Source organism: Mesoplodon mirus (assembly GCF_964341445.2).
Source record: "Mesoplodon mirus genome assembly, chromosome: X".
Taxonomy (NCBI): Eukaryota; Metazoa; Chordata; class Mammalia; order Artiodactyla; family Ziphiidae; genus Mesoplodon; species Mesoplodon mirus.
This window is the reverse complement of record NC_138981.1, coordinates 66,776,511-66,799,861: the sequence shown is the minus strand read 5'-3', so window position 1 is coordinate 66,799,861 and position 23,351 is coordinate 66,776,511. Positions and strand designations below refer to the sequence as shown.

The window sequence follows — 23,351 nt, the reverse complement described above, 5'->3', positions numbered from 1 at the left end:
ATATTTTCTCCCATTCTGAGGGTTGTCTTTTGGTCTTCTTTATGGTTTCCTTCGCTGTGCAAAAGCATTTAAGTTTCATTAGGTCCCATTTGTTTATTTTTGTTTTTATTTCCATTTCTCTAGGAGGTGGGTCAAAAAGGATCTTGCTGTGATTTATGTCATAGAGTGTTCTGCCTATGTTTTCCTCTAAGAGTTTGATAGTGTCTGGCCTTACATTTAGGTCTTTAATCCATTTTGAGTTTACTTTTGTGTATGGTGTTAGGGAGTGTTCTAATTTCATTCTTTTACATGTATCTGTCCTCTTTTCGCAGCACCACTTATTGAAGGGGCTGTCTTTTCTCCTTTGTATATTCTTGCTTCCATTATCAAAGATAAGGTGACCATATGTGTGTGGGTTAATCTCTGGGCTTTCTATCCTATTCCAATGGTCTATATTTCTGTTTTTGTGCCAGTACCATACTGTCTTGATTACTGTAGCTTTGTGGTATAGTCAGAAGTCCGGGAGCCTGATTCCTCTGACTCTGTTTTTTCTTTCTCAAGATTGATTTGGCTATTCGGGTTCTTTTGTGTTTCCGTATGAATTGTAAGATATTTTATTCTAATTCTGTGAAGAATTCCATAAGTAGTTTGATAGGTATTGCATTGAATCTGTAGATTGCTTTGTCTAGTATAGTCATTTTCAAAATATTGATTCTTCCAATCCAAGAACATGGTATATTTCTCCATCTGTTTATGTCATCTTTGATTACTGTCATCAGTGCTTTATAGTTTTCTGAGTACCAGTCTTTCACCTCCTTAGGCAGGTTTGTTCCTAGGTATTTTATTCTTTTTGTTGCAGTGGTAAATGAGAGTGTTTCCTTAAGTTCTCTATGTGTTTTTTCATTGTTGGTGTATAGGAATGCCAGAGATTTCTGTGCATTAATTTTGTATCCTGCAGTCTTACCAAATTCATTGATTAGATCTAGTAGTTTTCTGGTGACATCTTTTGGATTTTCTAAGCATTGTATCATGTCATCGGCAAACAGTGACAGTTGTACTTCTTCTTTTCCAATTTGTATTACTTTTATTTCTTTCTCTTCTCTGATTGCTGTGCCAGGACTTCCAAAACTATATTGAATAAGAGTGGTGAGAGTGGACATCTTTGTCTTTTTCCTGATCTTAGTGGAAATGCTTTCAATTTTTCACCATTGTGTTTGATGCTAGCTGTGGGATTGTCATATATGGCCTTTATTATGTTGAGGTATGTTCCCTCTATGCCCATTTTCTGGAGAATTTTTATCATAAATGGGTGTTGAATTTTGTCAAAAGCTGTTTTGCATCTATTGAGAAGATCCTATGTTTTTTATTCCTTAATTTATTAATGTGGTGTATCACATTGTTTGATTTGTATATATTGAAGAATCCTTGCATCCCTGGGTTAAATCCCACTTGATCATGGTTTATGATCCTTATAATGTGCTGTTGGATTTTGTTTGCTAGTGTTCTGTTGAGGATTTTTTCATTTGTGTTCGTCTGTGATATTGGTCTATAATTTTCATTTTTGTGGTATCTTTTTCTGGTTTTGGTATCAGAGTGATGGGTGCTTTGTAGATTGAATTTGGGCGTGTTTCTCCCTCTGCAAGTTTTTGGAAGAGTTTGAGAAGGCTCGGTGTTAGCTCTTCTCTAAATGTTTGATAGAATTCACCTGTGAAGCCATCTGGTCCTGGACTTTTGTTTGTTGGAATATTTTTAATTACAGTTTCAATTTCATTACTTGTGATAGGTCTGTTGATATTCTCTAATTCTTCCTTGTTCAGTCTTGGAAAATTGTACCTTTCTGAGAATGTGTCCATTTCTTTGTGGTTGTCCATTTTATTGGCATATAGTTGTTTTTAGTAGTCTCTTATAATCCTTTGTAGTTCTGCAGTGTCAGTTGTGATTTCTCCTTTTTCATTTCTAATTTTATTGATTTGCCTCCCCTCCCTTTTTTTCTTTATCAGTCAGGCTAAGGGTTTATCAATTTTGTTTATCTTCTCAAAGAACCAGCTTTTAGTTTCATTGGTCTTTGCTATTGTTTTCTTCATTTGTATTTCATTTATTACTCCTCTGTTCTTTATGATTTCTTTCTTTCTACTGTTTTTGGGTTTTCTTTGTTCTTCTTTCTCTAGTTGTTTTAAGTGTAGGGTTAGATTGTTTTTTTGTGTGATTTTTCTTGTTTCTTGAGGTGAGATTGAATTGCTATAAACTTCCCTCCTAGAAGTGCTTTTACTGCATCCCATAGGTTTTGGGTCATTGTGTTTTCGTTGTCAATTTTTTCTATGTATTTTTAAAAAATTTCTTCTTTGATTTCTTCAGTGATCTCTTGGTTATTTAGTAGTACACTGTTTAGCCTCCTTGTATTTGTTTTTTACAATTTTTTTTCCTGTAATTGATTTCCAATCTTATATCGTTGTGGTCAGAAAACATGCTTGATATGATTTCAATTTTCTTAAATTTTTTGAGGATTGATTTGTGACCCAAGATGTGATCTATCCTGGCGAATGTTTCGTGTGCACTTGAGAAGAAAGTGTATTCTGCCACTTTGGGGTGGAATGTTCTATAAATATCAATTAGATCTATCTTGTCTATTGTGTCATTTAAAGCTTGAGTTTCCTTACTTATTTTCTGTTTGGATGATCTGTCCATTGTTAAAGTCCCCTACTGTTATTGTGTTATTGTCGATTTCTGCTTTCATGGTTGTTAGCATTTGCCTTATGTATTGAGGTGCTCCTATGTTGGGTGCATAAACATTTATAATTGTTTTATCTTCTTCTTGGATTGTTCCTTTGATCATTATGAACTGTCCCTCATTATCTTTTGTAACACTTTATTTTAAAGTCTATTTTATCTGATATGAGTATTGCTACTCCAGCTTTCTTTTGATTTCCATTTTCATGGAATATCTTTTTCTATCCCGTCACTTTCAGTCTGTATGTGTCCCTAGGTCTGGAATGGGTTTGTTGTAGACAACATATATATGGGTCTTGTTTTTGTATCCATTCAGCCAGTCTATGTCTTTTGGCTGCGGCATTTAATCCATTTACATTCAAGGTTATTATCAATATGTATGTTCCTATGACCATTTTCTTAATTGTTTTGTGTTTGTTTCTGCGAGTCTTTTTCTTCTCTTGTGTTTCCTGCTTTGAGAAGTTTCTTTAGCATTTGTTGTAAAGCTGGTTTGGTGGTGCTGAATTCTCTTAGCTTTTGCTTGTCTGAAAAGCTTTTGACTTCCCTATTGAATCTGAATGAGATCCTTGCTGGGTAGAGTAATATTGGTTGTAGGTTTTTCTCTTTCATCACTTTAAGTATATCCTGCCACCCCCTTCTGGCCTGCAGAGTTTCCACTGAAAAATCAGCTGATAACCTTATGGGGATTCCTTTATATGTTATTTTTTTCCCTTGCTGCTTTTAATATTTTTTTCTTTGAATTTAATTTTTTTAGTTTGATTAATATGCGTCTTGTTGTGTTTTTCCTTGGGTTCGTCCTGTACGGGACTCTCTGTGCTTCCTGGACTTGGGTGACTATTTCCTTTCCCATGTTAGGGACATTTTCAACTACAATCTCTTCAAATATTTTCTCAGACCTTTTGTTTTTCTCTTTGTCTTCTGGGACCTCTATAATTCAACCGTTGTTGCGTTTAGTGTTGTCCCAGAGGTGTCTGTGCTTGTTCTGAAGTATTTTCATTCTTTTTTCTTTATTCTGCTCCTCAGCAGTTATTTCCACCATTTTGTCTTCCAGCTCACTTATTCGTCCTTCTGCCTCAGTTATTCTGTTATTGATTCCTTCTAGTGTATTTTTCATTTCAGTTATTGTGTTGTTCATCTCTGTTTGTTTGTTCTTTAGTTCTTCTAGATCTTTGTTAAATATTTCTTGTATTGTCTCAATCTGTGCTTCCATTCTATTACTGAGATTCTGGATCATTTTTACTGTCATTACTCTGAATTCTTTTTCAGGTAGATTGCCCATTTCCTCTTCATTTATTTGGTCTTGTAGATTTTTACCTAGCTCCTTCATCTGTGGCATATTTTTTGCCATCTTATTTTATTTTGAGTGAAATTGTGCTCCTGTTTTACTGGTTGTTTGGCCTGAGGCTTCCAACACTGGAGTTTGTAGGCTACTGGGTAGAGCTGAGATGGGTCTTAGTGCTGAGATGGGGAGCTCTGTGCAACCTCTCTCCTATGAATATTCCCTGGGGTCTTAGGTTCTCTGTTAGTCCAGTGTTTCAGACTTGGAGCTCCCACCACAGTAGCTTCTGCCTAACCCCAGGCTTGCGAACCAAGATCCTGCCAGCTGGTTCACTCTGGGGTTCCTCCCATCTCCTTGGGCATTAGAATACACCACCAACAGCTGTCAGGCTCCCTAGTTGTGGGGAGACGCTAATTCCACGTCTTCCCACACCACCATCTTGACTCCGCCTCTCTGGATTGATTTTTATATGTCCTGCTTGGGATTGTTTTTTTGTTTGATTTTTTGTTTGTTTATGCTTCTTGAGTCCAAAGATTTTATTCCCATCAGTTATGGAAGACTCTCAAGTATTATCTCTTTGAATGTAACATTTTGCACACTGTCTTTATTATATCTTTGTGGTATTGCAGATATTAGACCTTTTTATTCTGTTTTCTTTATTTCTTGTCCTCTCTTTCATATTAACCTTATTTTTTCACTCTAATCTTAATTCAGGTCTATAGTCAGTTTGCTAATTTTTTTTGTGTGTGTGGTACGCGGGCCTCTCCAGTTTGCTAATTTTCTCCTCAGCTTTGTTTAATTTTCTTTTATCTAGTTTGCTCCACTCCCAGCTGTGAGCCAAGGCCCATAATGACAGTTAACATTGTCATCTCATCTTCCTTTGCCAGCTGATAAGACTTCTTTCTATGTCACCCTTATGCTAATGTTGTAGCCTTTAAGATTCTAGGTTTATTCAGAAAATTCAGTTCCAGTGTCTCATCTCATGGGCTCCACAGGGGCCTTTGTCTTCAGGGGCTTCAGTGCTTACCTACTACTGATATTTACTTCTTCCTCCTTGTTTCTGTCTCCTGAGGATTTTCCTTCCATTTTTACAATCTAAGCTCTGTATTTAAAAGGGAATTTGTTGTAGTTTATCCAGTATTTCAAGGTGTTATTATAAATGTGTAGGCCTCCATATTAATGGAAGTGGTTCCTGTCTTTTTAGGATAAAGGGGGAAAAGCTTTATGGTATTAAATTGACTTTTGTAATGGATCCCCTATTAATATTTTTGGCTAATATTTTATATCATGACCATTCTTAACCCTTAATATTAAATTAGAGTTGGCTATAGTAGGTAGTCAGTCCTCAGTATTTGCAGTTTGTAGTAAAGTTCAGGTTTAAGGGAAACTGAAAACATTCTTTAAAAACAATGAATATATAAATTATATGAATTCCTCTAAAATAGCTGGCTTCTTAATTCAGCTTTTAACAATAGTGAGTTTTTCTACAGAGACAGCAATTCTATTTGGGAGATGATTTGAAAAATAAAAAATTCATTATTTTTTTCTTTATTTCCATCTATCTCAGTGATTCAGGTTCTCTGCAGGGTTCGATTTTGCCCCCCTCCCCAGGTAGCATTTGATAATGTCTGGAGACATTTTTGGTTGTTGTAATTCGGGGAACAGAGGGGTTGCTAGTGTCATCTAGTGGGTAAAGGCCAGGAATGCTGATAAACTTCGTAGAATACATAGGACATCCCCCACAACAAAGTATTATCTAGCCCAAAATATCAGTAGTGCTTAGGTTAAAAAACCCTATTTATAAAAGGAGCTGTAATTTTCTCAGTTACCTAGCTGAAATTGATAAATCTTACTTAAAAATGTAACGTATATGATACATTAAAACTACCCAGAAATTCATACATATATACTTATTTTCTTAACAATTCTAGTTATATCTGTTGTTGATGAAAAATACTCACGGTAGCAAGCCATCCCTCTCATTATCCATAAATATAAGGTGTTAAATTAGAACCATGAAGCCTTTGAGAGATGAACAAGGTTAATTTATGGTTTAGCTTTGGTAAATAATCGAATAATGTTTATTTTCTGATAGTGATATAATCAAACCAACAGTTAGCTCTTTAAACTATATAGTGTATGTGGGCCTTTCAAAAAAATGAACCCTGCATCCTTTATAAATGTCCCAAAGAAATATAGAATCAGTGTTTAAAAAAATAGCTTTTACCTTTTTCTAAAGGGCAGAAAACACATAGGATTATTCTTAATAGTGATTTAATCATGATACAAAGCAGTTGGTTTTGAAATAATCCACATTGCTTTGTCAGATTCACGTGCATTACTTTATATTTGTTTTTGCTTGTGTCTTGAAAATGGAAGATTTGTGGTATTGCTTATTTGGGTCTTATTCCCATTATATTTTTGTTGTTTTTAATTTAAAATGTTTAATCTTAAAATAGTTTTAGACTTAAAGAGAAATTGCAAAAATAGTACAGAGATTTCTTTTATTCCCTTTACCAAGCTTCTCCTAATGTTAACACCTTACATAAACATAATCATCAACCAAAGGAAGTCCACATCACTACAGTATTAACTAAACTACAGATCTTACTTGGATTTCACCAGTTTTTCCCCTAATGTCCTTTTTCTGTCTCAGAATCCAATCACGCATTGCATTTAGTTGGCATGGCTCCTTTGTCTTCTCCATTCTGTAACAGTTCTTCAGTCTTTCTTTGCTTTTCATGAACTTGATGCTTGACAAGAACACTGGTCAGTTGTATCTTACATTAGAATGTCTCTCTCAGTTCAGGATTGCCTGACAGTTTCTCTGGAGTAAATTGAGGTTATGTTTTTGACACCACCACCATATAAGTATGCTGTACTCTTCCCAGTTCATCATTTCAGAAGGTAAATGGTGTTGAAATGTTTTATTACTGGTGATATTATCCTTGGTACGGTGGTATCTGCCAGGTTTCTCTACTATAAAGTTGCTCTTTTTCCCTTTGTAATTAATCTTTCTTGCCATTACTTTAATTTTTAAAATTTTTATTTTATATCGCAGTATGGTTGATTTACAATGTTGTGTTAGTTTCAGGTGTACATCCAAGTGATTTAGTTAAACATATACATATATTCTTTTTCAGATTATTTTCCCATATAGGTTATTACAGAGTATTGAGTAGAGTTCCCTGTGCTATACAGTAGGTCCTTGTTGATTATCTATTTTATATATAGTAGTGTGTATGTTAATCCTAAACTCCTAATTTATCCCTCCCCCACCTTTACCCTTTGATAACCATAAGTTTATTTTAATAGAAATAATTAAGTTTCTTAAAATTATTAAGTTTTATTTCTTTTTCTTATTTATTTTCTTCTAAAATTATTTCTTGAAATAATTAACTTAATTTTAACAAAACAAATGTGGAAGATATAAAAATTGTTCTGTTTTCTCAAATACTTTGTGAATATTTGGTTTAAATAGCATAATCTTATAAGTTTTATAATTTTAACATCTTGTTTTCAGGTAATTAGGTTGGGAAGTGACTTTTTTTTTAAAACCTTAACATATAATTTCCGAACACCTATTTAACTTGAAGTTTGCTGCAAAAGAACTTAATAGGAATGCCAAGAAATGTGATAAAGAAGAAAAGGCTGAAAAGGCCAAGATTAAAAGGGTAAGTAATATTTAATCTTTTTACTTTTTCTTAAACTCATGAAATGAGCATAGTTATATGATGGAAGAGTGGTTGTTTTAGTTTATTTTACACTGAAGAAAGATTACTGGCTTTAGCATTTTAAGCCAAATATCTATGTAAGTAAATTATTTATTATCTGACATAATTAATAATGGCTTTTCTTGTTTATTTCTACTTATGTGTGCAAGTATGGCTCATAATACAGAGTATAACTGTACTGTTACCTAACTCTTCTATTGCCTACATCTAATGACTGTCCTTTGGTTTGTAGCCAGAACCACTGTTACTGAGAAGTATAAAGCCTGTATGTAAGAATAATATTTCACATTTTTTGGCTCATTTGAATTTCTGTAGTCGCTAAGGTTTTGTTTTTTTTAACATCTTTATTGGAGTATAATTGCTTTACAATCATGTGTTAGTTTCTGCTGTATAATAAAGTGAATCAGCTATTTGTATACATATATCCCCATATCCTCTCCCTCTTGCGTCTCCCTCCCACCCTCCCTATCCCACCCCTCTAGGTGGTCATAGAGCACCCAGCTGATATCCCTGTGCTATGCAGCTGCTTCCCACTAGCTGTCTTACATTTGATAGTGTATATATGTCAGTGCTACTCTCTCACTTCGTTGCAGCTTACCCTTCCCCTCCCCATGTCCTCAAGTCCATTCTCTACATCTGCGTCTTTATTCCTGTCCTGCCCTGAGGTTCATTAGAAACATTTTTTTTTAAGATTCCATATATATGTGTTAGCATACAGTATTTGTTTTTCTCTTTCTGACTGACTTCATTCTGTATGACAGACTCTAGGTCCATCCCCCTCACTACAAATAACTCAATTTCATTTCATTTTATGGCTGAGTAATATTCCATTGAATATAAGTTTTATATATTCATAGTACATAGCATTAATGTATATTGTGACTTGTGTATTGTGTACTTGCTAGGATTCACAGGGCTCAGCATATAGTTGGACTCATGGCTATGACATATTACACTAAAGGATACAAAGGGAAAACACATGTGGCGATGTCTGGAGGAATCCAGTCTTAAGCTTCCAAGAGTTCTCAGTGGAATCACACAAGACAAGCTTAATTCCTGCAGCAACAAATTGTGACAACATGTGTTAAATGTTGTCTACCAAGGAAGTTCTCCTGTGACTAGGAGTCCAAGGCTTTTATTGGTAGTCACCCAGGGATCCTCTGCCTAGCACACACCAAAATTCCAGTCTCCCAGAAGGAAATCCAGTGTTTGGCATAAACCACATTGTTTGTATAAAGAGTTTAGGCACAGTGAGCCACTCTTAACTGTTCTGGGAAAGATGGAAACCTTCCCCAAATCCAAGTTCCTAGATGCTAGTTACATGCCAAACTTGCAAATAGACCTTTCAAAGGACAGCAGACTCAGGCTTGCTGTGTTAACTCTCTTCTGCACATGTGTATTTATATATCTATTTTTAATATTTTATTAAATTACTCTGATCTTTGGTAGGTAATAGCGTATATCCTACGCTTAAATTGAGTCACTTTGCGTATTTTGTCTATGCTCTTAATAGAGAAAACTTTATGGGAAGAAAACTTTCAGAAAAGGAGATAGAAATAGTTAGGCTGAGTTAGAAGAAAAAATACTTAAAATTGATGTATTAGCATCATCCTTTTCTAAAAGTATAAGCCCAACTATTTCAAGGAAAGAGAAAGCATAAAAAAGATTTTGGTCTAACATTTTTATATATTGAAGAAATTAGAAATAATCTAAAAATAATTTTTGAATTTTCAAATCTCCAGCAAGCACAGCAGTATTAAAACATGCATATTCCCAACAAACAAAGTCCAGGCCCAGATGGTTTTACTGGTGAATTATACCAGACATTTAAAGAATTAAAGTACACCTTTGAACAACACAGGTTTGAACTTCACAGGTCCACTTGTACACAATTTTTTTTCAACCAAGATGTACTATAGTACTACACTATTCATGGTCAGTTGAATCCGTAGATGCAGAACTGTAGATACAGAAGGCCAACTGTAAAGTTATACATGGATTTTTGAGTGAGTGGGGTTTGGCACCCCTAGCCCCATGTTGTTCAAGGGTCAACTGTAATACCAATCAACCTCAAACTCACTCATCCAAAAAATTAAAAAGGAGGAGACACATCCAAACTCACTTTATGAAGCCAGCATTACCCTGATACCAAAACCAGACAAGGAAACTACAAGAAAAGAACATTACAGGCCAATATCCCTGATGAACATAGATGTAAAAATCCTCAACAAAATAGTAGCAAACCAAATTCAACAATGCATTAAAAGGGTCATACATCATGAATAAATGGAATTTATTCCAGGGATGTGGGGATGGTTCACCATCCACAAGTCAATCAGGGTGATATACCACATTAACAAAATGAAGGATAAAAATCATATAATCATCTCAATAGATGCAGAAAAGGCATGTGACAAAATTCAACATTCATTCATGATAACAGCTCTCAACAAAGTGGATATAGGGGGAATGTACCTCAACATAATGAAAGCCATAGATGACAAGCCCACAGCTAACATCATACTCAAGGAAAAAAGCTAAGAGGTTTTCCTCTAAGATCAAGATAAGGATGCCGACTTTTACCACTTCTGTTCCACATACTGCTGGAAGTCCTAGCCAGAGCAATTAGGCAAGAAAAAGAAATAAAAGACATCCAAATCAGAAATGAAGAAGTAAAACTGTCTCTATTAGCAGATAACATGTATTACATATAAAAAACCCATGGCATTATATATAAAAGAATCCACCAAAAAAACCATTAGAATAAACAGATGCAATAAAGTTGCAGGATACAAAATCAATATACAAAAGTCAGTTGTGTTTCTATAACTAATAATGAACTATCAGAGAAATTAAGAAAACAATCCTATTTACAATTTCATTAAAAATAAAATACCTAGGGAAACTTAACCAAGGACCTGAAAGACTACACTGAAAACTATAAGACATTGATGAAAGAAATTGAAGAAGACACAAATAAATGGAAAGATATTCCATTCTCATGGGTTAGAGCAATTAATATTGTTAGAATGTCCATACTGCTCAAAGCAATCTACAAATTCAGTGCAATCCCTATCAAGATGCCAATGGCATTTTTCACAGAAATAGAACAAACAGTCCTAAAGTTTGTATGGAACCACAAACGACTCTGAATATCCAAGGCCATCTTGAGAAAGAACAAGGCTCAAACATCATGCTTCCTGATTTCAAACTATATTACCAAGCTGTGGTAAACGAAACAGTGTGATATTGACATAAAAACAGACACATAGATCAATGAAACAGAATAGAGAAATCAGAAATAAACCCACACATTTATGGTAATTTATTTGCAACAAAGGACCCAAGAATATACAATGGGGAAAGGACAGTCTCTTCAGTAAATAGTGTTGGGAAAGCTGGACAGCCACATGCAAAAGAATAAAACTGGACCACTGTCTTACAACATATACAGCAGTTATCTCAAGATGGATTAAAGACTTGAACTTTAAATGTGAAGTCATAAAACTCTAGAAGAAAACGGAGATGGTAAACTCCTTGACACTGGTCTTGGCAGTGATTTTTTGGAATTGACACCAAAAGCAGAGGCAACAAAAGCAAGTATAAACAAGTGGGACTACATCAAGCAAAAAAGCTTCTGTGCAGAAAAGGAAGCCATGAAAAAATTTAAAAGGCAACTTACTGAGTGGGAGAAAATATTTGAAAACCATACAGCTGATAAGGGGTTTACATCTGAAATATGTAAAGAACTTATACAAGTCAAAAGCAAAATACCACACAATTTGATTTAAAAATGTGCAGAGGATCTTGATATACACTTTTCATAAAAAGACATACCAATTTGCCAACAGGTACGTGAAAATGTTCTCAATATCACTCATCATCAGGGAAATGCAAATCAAAACACAATAAGATATCATTTCACACCTGTTAGAATGACTGTCATCAAAAAGACAAAAAGCAAAAAGTGTTGGAGAGGTTGTGGAGCAAAGGAAACTCTTGTGCACTCTTGGTGGGAATATAAATTGGTGCAGCCACTATGGAAAACAGTATGGAGGTTCCTTGAAAACTGAAAATTAGAACCTACCATATGGTCCAGCAATTCCACTTCTGGGTGTTTATCTGAAGGAAACAAAAACACTAACTCAAAAAGATATATGCACCCCCATGTTCATTGCAGCGTTATTTACAATAGCCAAGACATGAGGGGATTCCCTGGTGGTGCAGTGCTTAAGAATCCACCGGCCAATGCAGGGGGCATGGGTTCAAGCCCTGGTCCGGGAAGATCCCACATGCTACTGAGCAACTAAGCCAATGTGCTGCAAGTACCGAGCCTGTGCTCTAGAGCCTGTGAGCCACAACTCCTGAGCCTACATGCCACAACTGCTGAAGCCTGCGCGCCTAGAGCCCATACTCTGCAACAAGACAAGCCACTGCAATGAGAAGCCCGCACACCATGACGAAGACCCAATGCAGCCAAAAATAAATAAAATAAATTAATTTTTTAAGAAAGACATGAAAACAACCTAAGTGTCCATCAATGGATGAATGGAAAAAGAAAATTTGGAATAAATATATATATATATAAAGTCGAATATTATTCACCCATAAACAAGGAAATCCTGTCATTTGCAACAACATGGATGGACCTTGAGCATATTATGCTAAGTGAAATAAGTCAGAGAGAGAAAGGCAAATGCCATGTGATCTAACTTATGTGGAATCTTAAAAAAAAAAACAACTCACGGATAAAGAGAATAGATTTGTGGTTGCCAGAGGAAGGAGGTGGGCGGGTGTGTGTGAAATGGGTGAAGATGGCTGAAAGGTACAAACTATCAGTTATAAAATAAGTCCTGGGGATATAATATAATGTACAGCGTGGTGACTACAGTTAATAATACTTTATTGTATATTTGAAAGTTGTTAAGAGATCTTAAAAGTTCTCATCACGAGAAAAAAATTGTAGCTATATGTGGTTATGGATGTTAACTAGGAAAAAAAACTTGGAAAGTGTTTGAGGTTGCATATACTAATGTATTTATCACATTGGTGTTTATATTATTGAAGAATTGGAAACAAACTAAATACCCAGCAAACAGGGATCTTAATTGATCCATGTGCTCTAATTTCAGTCACTTATGTACCCTATCGATTTTGCTATACTGGGGTACCATCTGAGCTATTTAACATTTTTCTTTAAATTGACTTTTAACTTCACACCTGGCCATAGCTATTACAGTATAGCAGAAAGCATGGATCTGTGCTAGTTATATCCATTTCAGATATACATTTAAATAAATGCATAATTAAAATGAAGACACTTATGTCTGTGTAACATCTAAAATCATTGTATGTACTATCAGTAGTGTTTGTACCTCACACGAGCAAAGCCCTGATTAATGGTGCATACATACACCACAGTCTTTTTTTTTCTTTCAACACAGTCTTTAGAGTGATGATGTAGTTATATATTTATTGACTTAAAAAAATTTAATTAGGTGAGAAAACAGTATGCTCTGATGCATGTACTCTTGTAATTTATATTGTAATATTTCAATAAATAGGTTTATGTACTTGGAATACTTTATACTGAAATATTAATAGTGGTAATGGCTGAGTGATTATGGGAAATTTTTTAAACTTTATATTCTAATTTCTTAAAATGTTAATGAGTATATATCTTTTAATCATAAATAAAAAATTAAAGGACTATTAATTCTCCTTTTATTTCCTAAAAATGCTAATTGTAAAAGGTCTTAAATATTAAAAATATGTTAGTTGGGCATTGTTTTCCTCTTTCTAAAATATCTACTTTTGCTCCCTATATTTATTTTTGGAGTTTGTCTTCACTGTTTACTTTTGCTCTGTTTAAAACAGGTCATTCAGAAAGGCAATACAGAAGTTGCAAGAATACATGCTGAAAATGCAATCCGCCAGAAGAACCAAACAATTAATTTCTTGAGAATGAGTGCTAGGGTTGATGCTGTGGCAGCCAGAGTTCAAACTGCAGTAACAATGGGCAAGGTAAGCCTTAATATCTGTAAATAATAGGAACTCTTGATTTAAGTTATTGGAGGTATTAAGAGTTGTCAGAAATCTAAATCTACTGCAAAGTGCTACAAGAGTACTCACATTCCCGAGCAGGAGAAAGATAGTCAAGATGCTTAGTGAGGAAATCGATTTTGGCAGTGGCTTTTCAGCTAAGGTCTAATTAGTTGTCTTCCAATGAATAGTCAAAGATAAAAGACAGTCGATGCCTAGACCAGAAATACATAGTGTACTTTTACTGTTAAGGAAACGGTAGATAAATTTTATAAGATGATCTACAAGTAATATAAGAAACTACATAAATTTTGAGGGTTTTATTATAGGATTCTCAGTCTTTTTTTTTTTTATACTCCCAATAGGTAACCAAGTCCATGGCAGGTGTAGTTAAGTCTATGGATGCTACATTGAGGAGTATGAACCTTGAAAAGGTAAAAATAAATAAATAAATAAATTGATGTTCAGATAGGATCTTTTCAGAGTAAGTTTTTTCTTATGACCATATTTCTTTTTGCAGATTTCTGCCCTGATGGACAAATTTGAACAGCAGTTTGAAACACTGGATGTTCAAACGCAACAAATGGAAGACACAATGAGTAGTACTACAACCCTAACAACACCACAAGTAAGAATAGTTTCTCTACTTACACTAACTTTTAAAAATTACCCAACTTCAAAATATAATGGCTTTGTGAACCTAAATCATCTCTAGAATGTGAAGTAAATATGGTATATCCCCAAAATACAAGTAGGAAGTTATGCTCTGACCCTGGATTCCTAAGGACATGTTAGAAGATGGCATTTCCTATCTTGTTTTGCAGTTCTAAGATTTATTATAGGTCACATGTCTAGAGAGTATGGAACTTGGTTCTGCCCTGCTGCCAGTGGTCTTTATTGATGAAAGCATTGACCTAGAGACTCACTGAGGCCAGTGGGTATTAGGTATTATCCTAACCCCAGTTAGGTCATCTCTTTGCAGATATTCTGCGTCCTGCCTACTCTTTTTTTTTTTTAAGAAATAAAACAATGAAAGCAAATTTCTTTTAATGAGAACTCAGAATTAAACTTCAGAGGGGCCCAACGTCAAACTTCCATTCAGGGACTTGATACAAAAAATTTAGTTTGAACTGCTATTAGCAGGTGGCAGGAGCCACCTTCAAATGATTCTTCAATTTGGAAAATACTGCTTCACCACCTGTTGGGGATAAATTGCAAATGGAATAATTTAGTATGGTTTGTAGCTATTTTGATGACCACCTCGCCTGGATACTTTCCCATAACCACTCTGCTGGTTGCTATAATCACCATATCCATAGTAGTTGTTGTAACCAGCGTAGTCATATCCTCCATAACCACCGTAACCTTGGCTGTTATATCCATAGTTGCCATAGCCTTGATTCCAATAGTTACTATATCCCTGGTTCCAGTTTTGACTGGGGCCACCACCTCTTCCACAAGCTCTTCCCGCAAATCCTCCTCTAGATCCCCACTGTTGCTGTTGCTGATACTGTTCCTTCGACATAGCTACTTTTATTTCACATTTATTAAGACCAACATTGTGGTGTTTCTTTTCCATTATCTTCTTCACTGGTTCCTCTTCCTTAAAGGTAATAAAGTAGAATCCACGCCTCTTATTGGTCTTGTTGTCCAGGGGGAGCTCTATGGATTCAACCTCATCAAAACCACCAAAGTACTCCCTTATTTCCTCTTCAGGTGTATCTGGAGAAAGGCCACCAACAAAAATTTTTTTAACAGGCTCTTTTGTTTTCATGGCTTTGGCCCTCTTAGGATCAATCACCTTCCCATTCAATTTATGTTCTTTCTGATCCATGACCTTATCCACACTCTCCGATTCTTTAAATAGCGCAAAGCCAAAACCCCTTGATCGCCCTGTGATAGGATCTAACTTCAGAGTGCAGTCTACGACTTCACCAAATTTGGAGAAGTAGTCCTTCAGATCTTTCTTTGTAGTGTCCCAGCTAAGGTCTCCTATAAACATTTTCCTTTCTTCCCACTGTGCCGTCGCTGCTTCAGAGTGTCGTGGGGAGGAGTTTGAATGGCCTTCATCCTCCTCGTTCTTACTGGCATCGATCTTCGCCCCCTCCGACTCGGTGCTGCCTCCTTCGGTGCCTCCGGCCGCGGTTCCGCCCCCGGTCCCGGCTCCGCTTCCCGCCGCCGCCGCTGCCCCCTGCGCCGCCGCCACCATGGCTCCCTCCTGTTCGCCCGCCGAGCCGCCTACCGCCGCTGTTGCTGCCGCCGCCGCCCCGTCCCCGCCCCGTCCCCGCTCCGTCCCCGCCAAACTGCTCCTCTGACATAGTGCTACTGCCTCCGCCGCCGCCGAGACTACACCCGCCGCTGCCGCGAACCGAAACTAGCAGCAAAGTAATCCCCGCCGCTGCCGCGCGCCCGCTCTACCGCGCGAAGCACACAACAAGACAGAGAAGGCGCGCGTGGCTGCAAAGGCTCCTGCGCCTCTCCCCGGCCTGCCCGCCTTGCCTCCCACTCTCGCGCGGCGCGCACTCCCACTCTCGTCCGCCGCACTAAAAAAGAATAAGAAGCAGCGGCCCTGCCTACTCTTTAGTTATGTTATTAGGCACAGATCAAGATGAACAAATAGTAAATTACAAGATCAATTATTTTTCAGAAAACTAGGATGTTTTCTAGGATGTTGTTGCATCTGCAACTTAGAGATGTGCTACCGAGAAAATTAAATTTGAAGCTAGTTTGGATGTCACGTGAGCCAGAAATAAAGTTTTTGTGAAACTTGAATATTAAAATAGAAGATTTATATCATTACCACTCTTCTTTTTGATCCCAGCACCTATCATATTGTTCATCAAATAAACAAAAAACTTGTTATCATTACATAAGATGATAATATGGATAATTTACAAAACAGGTTAGGAGGAAAATCAATAGCCATCCATCAAAATTTTACTGAAGGTGATGCCTTTTACTAAGAGGTAAATAATAAGAGAACAAGCTTATATTCAGGTTTTAGAGTTAAGAAGAAAGTATTCATGTGTATGTCTTATAGAGAGCATATATTTAGCCATTACTTTTATACCTCCTCCAGAGCCTTGCTTCCCCAAAGCGTGGTGCAAAAATCAGGAACATCTGTATCATCTGGGAGCTTATTAGGAATGCAGAAATTCAGACCCTATCCACAGATATATTGAATTGGAATCATTTTAATAAGATTTACAGGTGATATTTATGCCCTGATTTTGAGAAGCACTGTCCTAGAGTTTCTGATTCTTATTCAGGCACCTTAGGTGATTTCCAGGTGATTTTATGGTCAAGATTAGGAAAACACAAGGGGACTGGAAAAATGACTTGAAGTCCGGACACTTGGATTTCTAATCCCTACTCTGCCACTAATTAAGTTTGGGACCTTAAGATACTCAATACCTTGGGCCTCAGTATTCATAGCTGTAAAATGTAGGGTTGGATTTGATGATATCTAAATGCCTTTTAGCTCTGAATAATCTTGAGATTCATTCATCTAACATTTGCTAAGCACCTTCTCCTGTGTCAGGTATTGTGCTAGGTGCTGGGGATATTCAAGTATATACAAAACATTTTTCATAAAGAGTCAACCAGAATTTACAACAGAAATGGACATGCTTAGATGCCCAAATTCTCATACCTTGCTAATGAGTAATTAGAATTTAAATTGGCATATTCACTTTGGAAAAGCAATGTGGTAATATCTACAGTCCATTCTTAACATAGCAGCCAGAGCAATCCTGATAAAACAAGTCAGATCATGTCATTCTTCTGCTCAGAGCCCTTCAGTGGCTCTACATGTCTCTCAAAATAAGAGCCAAATTCTTTATGGTGGCCGATGGTGCCCTCTAGGATCTGCCTCATCCTGCTTCTCTGACCTTATCTCCTATTATTGCTCATCACTCTACTAAGATATTGGGCTCCTTGTTATTTCTCAAACACACCATGTACATTTCTTCCTCAAAGCCATTCACTTGCAGGTTCCTCTGCCTGAATCTTCTTCATCTGTCTTGCACTCATCCTCATTGCCCACTCCCCCACCTCCTTCAGTTCTTTGTTCAAATGTCATTTTCTCAGTGAGGTTTTTTATGATCATCCTACTTAGAGGTACACCAGTGGCACATCCACCGTGGATCTACCATCCCTGCTTTATTTTTCTTCATTGTACATATCACCTTCTAATAAACCACATAATTTTAAAAGTTTTTATTTGCCCCTCCCTTTCATGTGCACACACTAGAATGTAAGCTTAATGAAGGCAGGGATATTTTTAATTATTTTTGTTTACTGATGTATCCCTAGCACTTAAAATGATATCTGGCATAAAGTAGGTGCTCAGTTAATATTTGTTGAATAAATCAGAGTATATGAAAATGCATATAACCTATAACCTAGTACTTCTATTTTTAAATTTATACACAAAAAACCTACATGTGTATAAACATACTTCTACATAAGAATGTTCATTGCACTATTGTCTATAATCAGGAGAAATTAGGGGAAAATGTCTAAATGTCCAGAAATAAAATGGATAAATACAGTTGAGAATATTTTATATTACAGTACTATACAGGAGTGAAAGTTAATGAACTAGAGCTCTAGATCTCAATATAATTAGATCTTATAAGGTTGAATTAAAAAAACAAGTTGCAGAATAGTATACTTAGTATAATGCCATTTAAGTAAATTTTAAAAACACAAATAATGGTATTATAGATATGAAGTAAAAACAACACAATCTAAATGCACAGAAGTATTTGATCTATTATTTTCTGAACTTCTTTATATTTTGAAGGTAAATGAAAGACAAGAGAGACTAAGGCCCAACAGCATTATTAGAGGTTTGCTTAAAATTTGGCACCTTGTGGTAGAGCTGTAACTACATCTTAGAGCTCCTACCTGTATGTTCTAAATATTTTAAATAAGTTAAAAACAAGCTTTTTTTAAATTAATTGGACTATATTCCCTGAGAACTCCTGTACTGTTGTAAATATCTCACTACTTATATTTTATTCATCTCTAGATACTTTAAAAATTAATCCTTAATATCAAATTTGCATCAACTAGCAGAAAGGACAGTTATGATTAATCTAAAATTTAAATCTGTTACATTTTAAATATGAACAAAGTTGGTTCGCTCCATTAGAGAGCTACATTACTCAGATTCAAATTATATGTGAATATCACTGTGAATATTTTTCACATAACCTCATAGTTTAAGGCTTTATAACTTAACATTATTCATAAATAAATCATTTTATGAGATAATTCAGCTCCCTCTGGTGGTAAAACAATTTTTTTAACTTTCTTTTAAAAACTGTAGATCAGTTCCCCGTTTTTAAAGCTAGGTCAGAAACAAAAACTACCCAAAAAGCAAATACCATTCAAATGCAAATTCTCATTTTTTTATTCTAGAACCAGGTGGATATGCTGCTTCAAGAAATGGCAGATGAAGCTGGGTAAGAAATTATTCAGATGCTTTTTAAATAATCTTGATTTAATATCTACAAGTCCTACAATTATGTAATGTGGATAAAAATATGTCTTTACCACCAATGGTCAGAGTTAGGTTTTTGATCCTAGAATTTAGTGCTTCAAGGACCTTTAGAACATCCAGCTCTTTGTCATGCTCACAAAAATGTGACTTTGTTCCAATCATATTAGTAGTTTCTTAAAAATCTCTGGAGATAGATTCGGTTAGTATGTGATAAGAAATGAAGGAAGGTGGCTGAGGGAGGCAGGAGTGTTTAAAAAGTTTCCTCTGTACTGTCTGTGTTCAGCATATATCAAATGTTTAATTTTTTTAATATGATCTTCCAAAAGAATTCTACTATGATCAGGCCATTAAGTCTTAAGCCCAGTTTGAGTCCTGCAAACTGAGCAATATGTGCAAAACATCCAAGGAGTTCAGAAGATGGCAGCATTTCATTGTTGTAGATGGTTATTTGTTGTTTACAAAAGTAAATAATTAACACCCTTTCTGGCACAGCTATTAGAAATAGGGTATCTGTTAGGCTATTTATTTTAGGCTCTTCATGTTTGAGGGGAATGACTTGACTGTAATATTATCTGTGCTACAGAAGTCATGTTATATCAGTATTCTCTGGTATTTTACTTAGTTCAAGAGAACATTATAGTAAAGAATTAAAAATATTTTTTTTCAAAGATAAAGATTACAACTGGGTGCTACTAAAGTTTTATGCTTTATCTTCAAAGGTAGAGTAATAGGTTGAAATAAGGTTCTTGAAGACACCTGGAAAATAGAGTTGATGAATATTATTCTAGTGTCAAAACTAATGCTTAATTAGAAAGAACTTTATTAGTTATCAGCTCTTTAGTTCACTGTTGTATCTCTCATTAGTGGATTAAAACCTAGGTTAATAAATCAGGTTTGCAATATTTGAGAACAGGGCTGGGGGGTAAGTGGTACACTATTTTGCTTTGTTAGTATCCTAATATAGCCCATATCCAACAAGGAGTAAGAAGGATGATTTTAAAGTGTTATAGGAGAGACTAAGGCATGTGTAAGAAGACTCCATTTTATTAATATGAGGCTAAGAACTTGTTTCTGTTTGTACCAAAGACGAAATAAGAAGATTGGGCTTGAAAATAGAGCAAGGGAGGTCTCGTAAAACGAATATTGCCATATCACAGCCTTACTGACACTCAGTGGAAATCAAGTTCAGAGGACAACTTTTTTATAAGATTTAGAATAGGATTTCTCAAACTTGACACTGTTGACATTTTGGGCTAATAATCCTAGGGGCTGTCCTATGTATATAGGATGTTTAGTAGTGTCCCTGGCACCTACCCACAAGTAATATCACCCCTCCCCCTAGGTGTGACAGCCAAAAATGCCTCCATACGTTGACAAATGTTCCTTGAGTGTAGGGAGTCAAAATCAAGTGATTACTTCTGTCAATAATGGGTGGTGACTGGAGCAGTAGAAATAGGTAGAACCATTGATGTCAAAATACCCATCCTTATAGATGTTTAAGTATAGCAAAATTCTGTTTTAGCATAGTAAAATTTTAGTATACCATATCTTTACCTTTTAAATAACAATCTGTCTCTAGAATCTCCTAATGATGAAGTTACTGTATTCACTGTAGTGTTTTCAAACTGGAGTTGGCATACACTCGTCTAGAGACAGGCAGAAAGAGTAGTTTGTATCCTACAGGAGTATTTATAATGGAGATTAAAATCGTGGCCTTGGAAGGAGACAAACCTGGATTTGAATCCTATCTGTCACTAGAGTGATCTTGGGCAAGCGTACTTAACTTTTCTAAACTTCAGTTACATGGGTAGATGCAAGTAATGATTTCTAGCAAGGGTAGCTCAGGATCTAAACACAGAACTTGAAGTTAGCTCAACTGTTAGATATGGATATTGATCCTGAGGCTACATATGTCTAGCCTGTTTTATCTTTTTTTGACACATTAATTTTCTTTACAGTAGAAGACATATAGTAATCTCCGGTAAATTCAGTACATTGGATAACCATTGTTTTGGTCTTTCTTTTTGTTTGATGACCAGATCATTATCCTATATTTTATTCACTTTTCTATCATAAGATTATCATCCACATGGGTTGCCACTAGGGCTCAACAAAAGCTCTTTAAAATTAGTAATTCATTTATCCTAAGGTGGACATTCAGAATATGCACTTTTGAATTAATTAGTTTATTTATTTTTGGCTGCATTGGGTCTTTGTGCTGTGCACGGGCTTTCTCTAGTTGCGGCGTGGCGTGGAGCTACTCTTCCGTTGTGGTGCAAGGGCTTCTCATTGTGGTGACTTCTCTTGTTGCAGAGCACTGGCTCTGGGCGCATGGGCTCTAGAGCACAGGCTCAGTAGTTGTGGCACACGGTCTTAGTTGCTCCGCTGCATGTGGGATATTCCAGGACCAGGGATCAAACCCATGTCCCCTGCACTGGCAGGTGGATTCTTAACCACTGCACCACCAGGGAAGTCCCCAGAATATTTTTAAGTTCTATTTGCATCTATAAAATGGAACCAGTATTATGTTTATTTAAATTAAGGTAAAATGCTAAGTAGAATATTCAAATTTGCCATAAGCATGTTTTTGTAATTTATAATAACAATTATAAGCTTGTTATAATTAGATAAGGAGAAAAATGCTTATATTAACATTCATTTATGTTAATTATTTTAAAATTGTAGCCTTGATCTCAGAATGGAACTACCACAAGGTCAAACAGGTTCTTTTGGCACAAGTGTTACTTCCATGGAACAGGTAGAAGTTGGATTTTATCTTGATTTGTATGAACTTGATGAATGAATTAAATATGTGTATTTATATTTATATATAAGCAAATATATTCTCCTTTTATCTATTATAAAGAGTATTTTTCTACTATAATATAACATCATCGTAAATAAGCAAGATGTAATTAGCCTTTAACTCCTTAATGATGGACACTGCATGCATATTTCATTTAGCGATTGAATTTGTTCCCCTTCATAGCCTTCTGCTCTATTAAGTTCTCCATTTATTTTGAAATGTTTAGAAAAAGTAAATTCTTAATATTTTTGTGTGACTTTTTGAGATAAGATTTTAAACCTTATTTGAATATGAGCTATTTAAAATATTAGTGATTTATATTTGTCACAGCCCTGTGACTTTTAATCTTTGCTTTCTCCAGGATGAACTATCACAGAGACTTGCTCGTCTACGTGATCAAGTGTAATTTAAAGAACTGGCACTTTTGTTTACTTCACTGGCTTCTGAAATATTTTGTGTGTATGTATAGATAAGTTTCACTCAAATTACACTAAGAATGCCATACATTACAGAATGCTTAACACTATTTGTATATAATGCTTTCTTTTACCTTGCTGTACTTTCCAGTACTTTAATTCCAGAGAGTTTCCACCTTGACAGATTTTACAGTTTTGTATATTATGTTGAAAAGTGCAAGAGATGTTTTTTTGTAGGTGTCTTAGACTGAGCTAGCATTAACTTGTTGTATGTGAAATATCTTCCTCAAAAATTACATTAAAAAATTGAGGACCAGGGCTTCCCTGGTGGCGCAGTGGTTGAGAGTCTGCCTGCCGATACAGGGGACACGGGTTCGTGGCCCGTTCCGGGAAGATCCCACATGCTGCGGAGTGGCTGGGCCCGTGAGCCATGGCTGCTGATCCTGCGCAGCTGGAGCTTGTGCTCAGCAACGGGAGAGGCCACAACAGTGAGAGGCCCGCATACCGCAAAAAAAAAAAAAAAAAAAAAATCGAGGACCAACGTACTACAGAATAAAGTATAGAATAAAAGTTTTGGTTTCTTTTTAACTCAAGGTAGTTTTAAATATCTGTCTACATTCACATGTGATGCATAAAAACAAAAACAGGGAAAATATGTTTACTTAATATGTTTACATAACCCAAAACACCTCATTTAGCGTCATACAATGGACAGTGCTACTTTTTGTGTTTTATGTTTGTTTTTGGTATTCAAGCGGAAATTCAGTTGACTTTTAATCTGTATTCATCAACTTTTAAATTTAGATTACTATGAGAATCTTTACCTAGTAATTTAATAACTATTAATTGAATTCCTTAA

At 35.7% G+C, this 23,351-nt stretch overlaps 2 protein-coding genes across 2 annotated transcripts in view; one reads left to right on the top strand and one right to left on the bottom strand.

The window, feature by feature from the left end:
• Positions 1-22,482, top strand: part of LOC309796222 (charged multivesicular body protein 1B2-like) — a gene marked incomplete at both ends in the record, with an annotated part of 37,110 nt that extends 14,628 nt beyond the window's left edge. Inside the window, 7 exons of the mRNA XM_082609275.1 lie at positions 7,556-7,659; positions 13,597-13,743; positions 14,127-14,195; positions 14,282-14,389; positions 19,189-19,232; positions 21,956-22,028; positions 22,438-22,482. Coding sequence (XP_082465401.1) covers positions 7,556-7,659; positions 13,597-13,743; positions 14,127-14,195; positions 14,282-14,389; positions 19,189-19,232; positions 21,956-22,028; positions 22,438-22,482 — 590 coding nt within the window. The remainder of the gene's footprint in view (positions 1-7,555; positions 7,660-13,596; positions 13,744-14,126; positions 14,196-14,281; positions 14,390-19,188; positions 19,233-21,955; positions 22,029-22,437) is intronic.
• LOC309796887 (heterogeneous nuclear ribonucleoprotein D0-like) lies at positions 14,797-16,273 on the bottom strand. The gene is given in 2 exon segments (XM_082610292.1): positions 14,797-16,048; positions 16,050-16,273. Coding segments are annotated over 2 exon segments (1,089 nt in total). The 5' UTR covers positions 16,080-16,273; the 3' UTR covers positions 14,797-14,989.
• Positions 22,483-23,351: the final 869 nt, after the last annotated feature.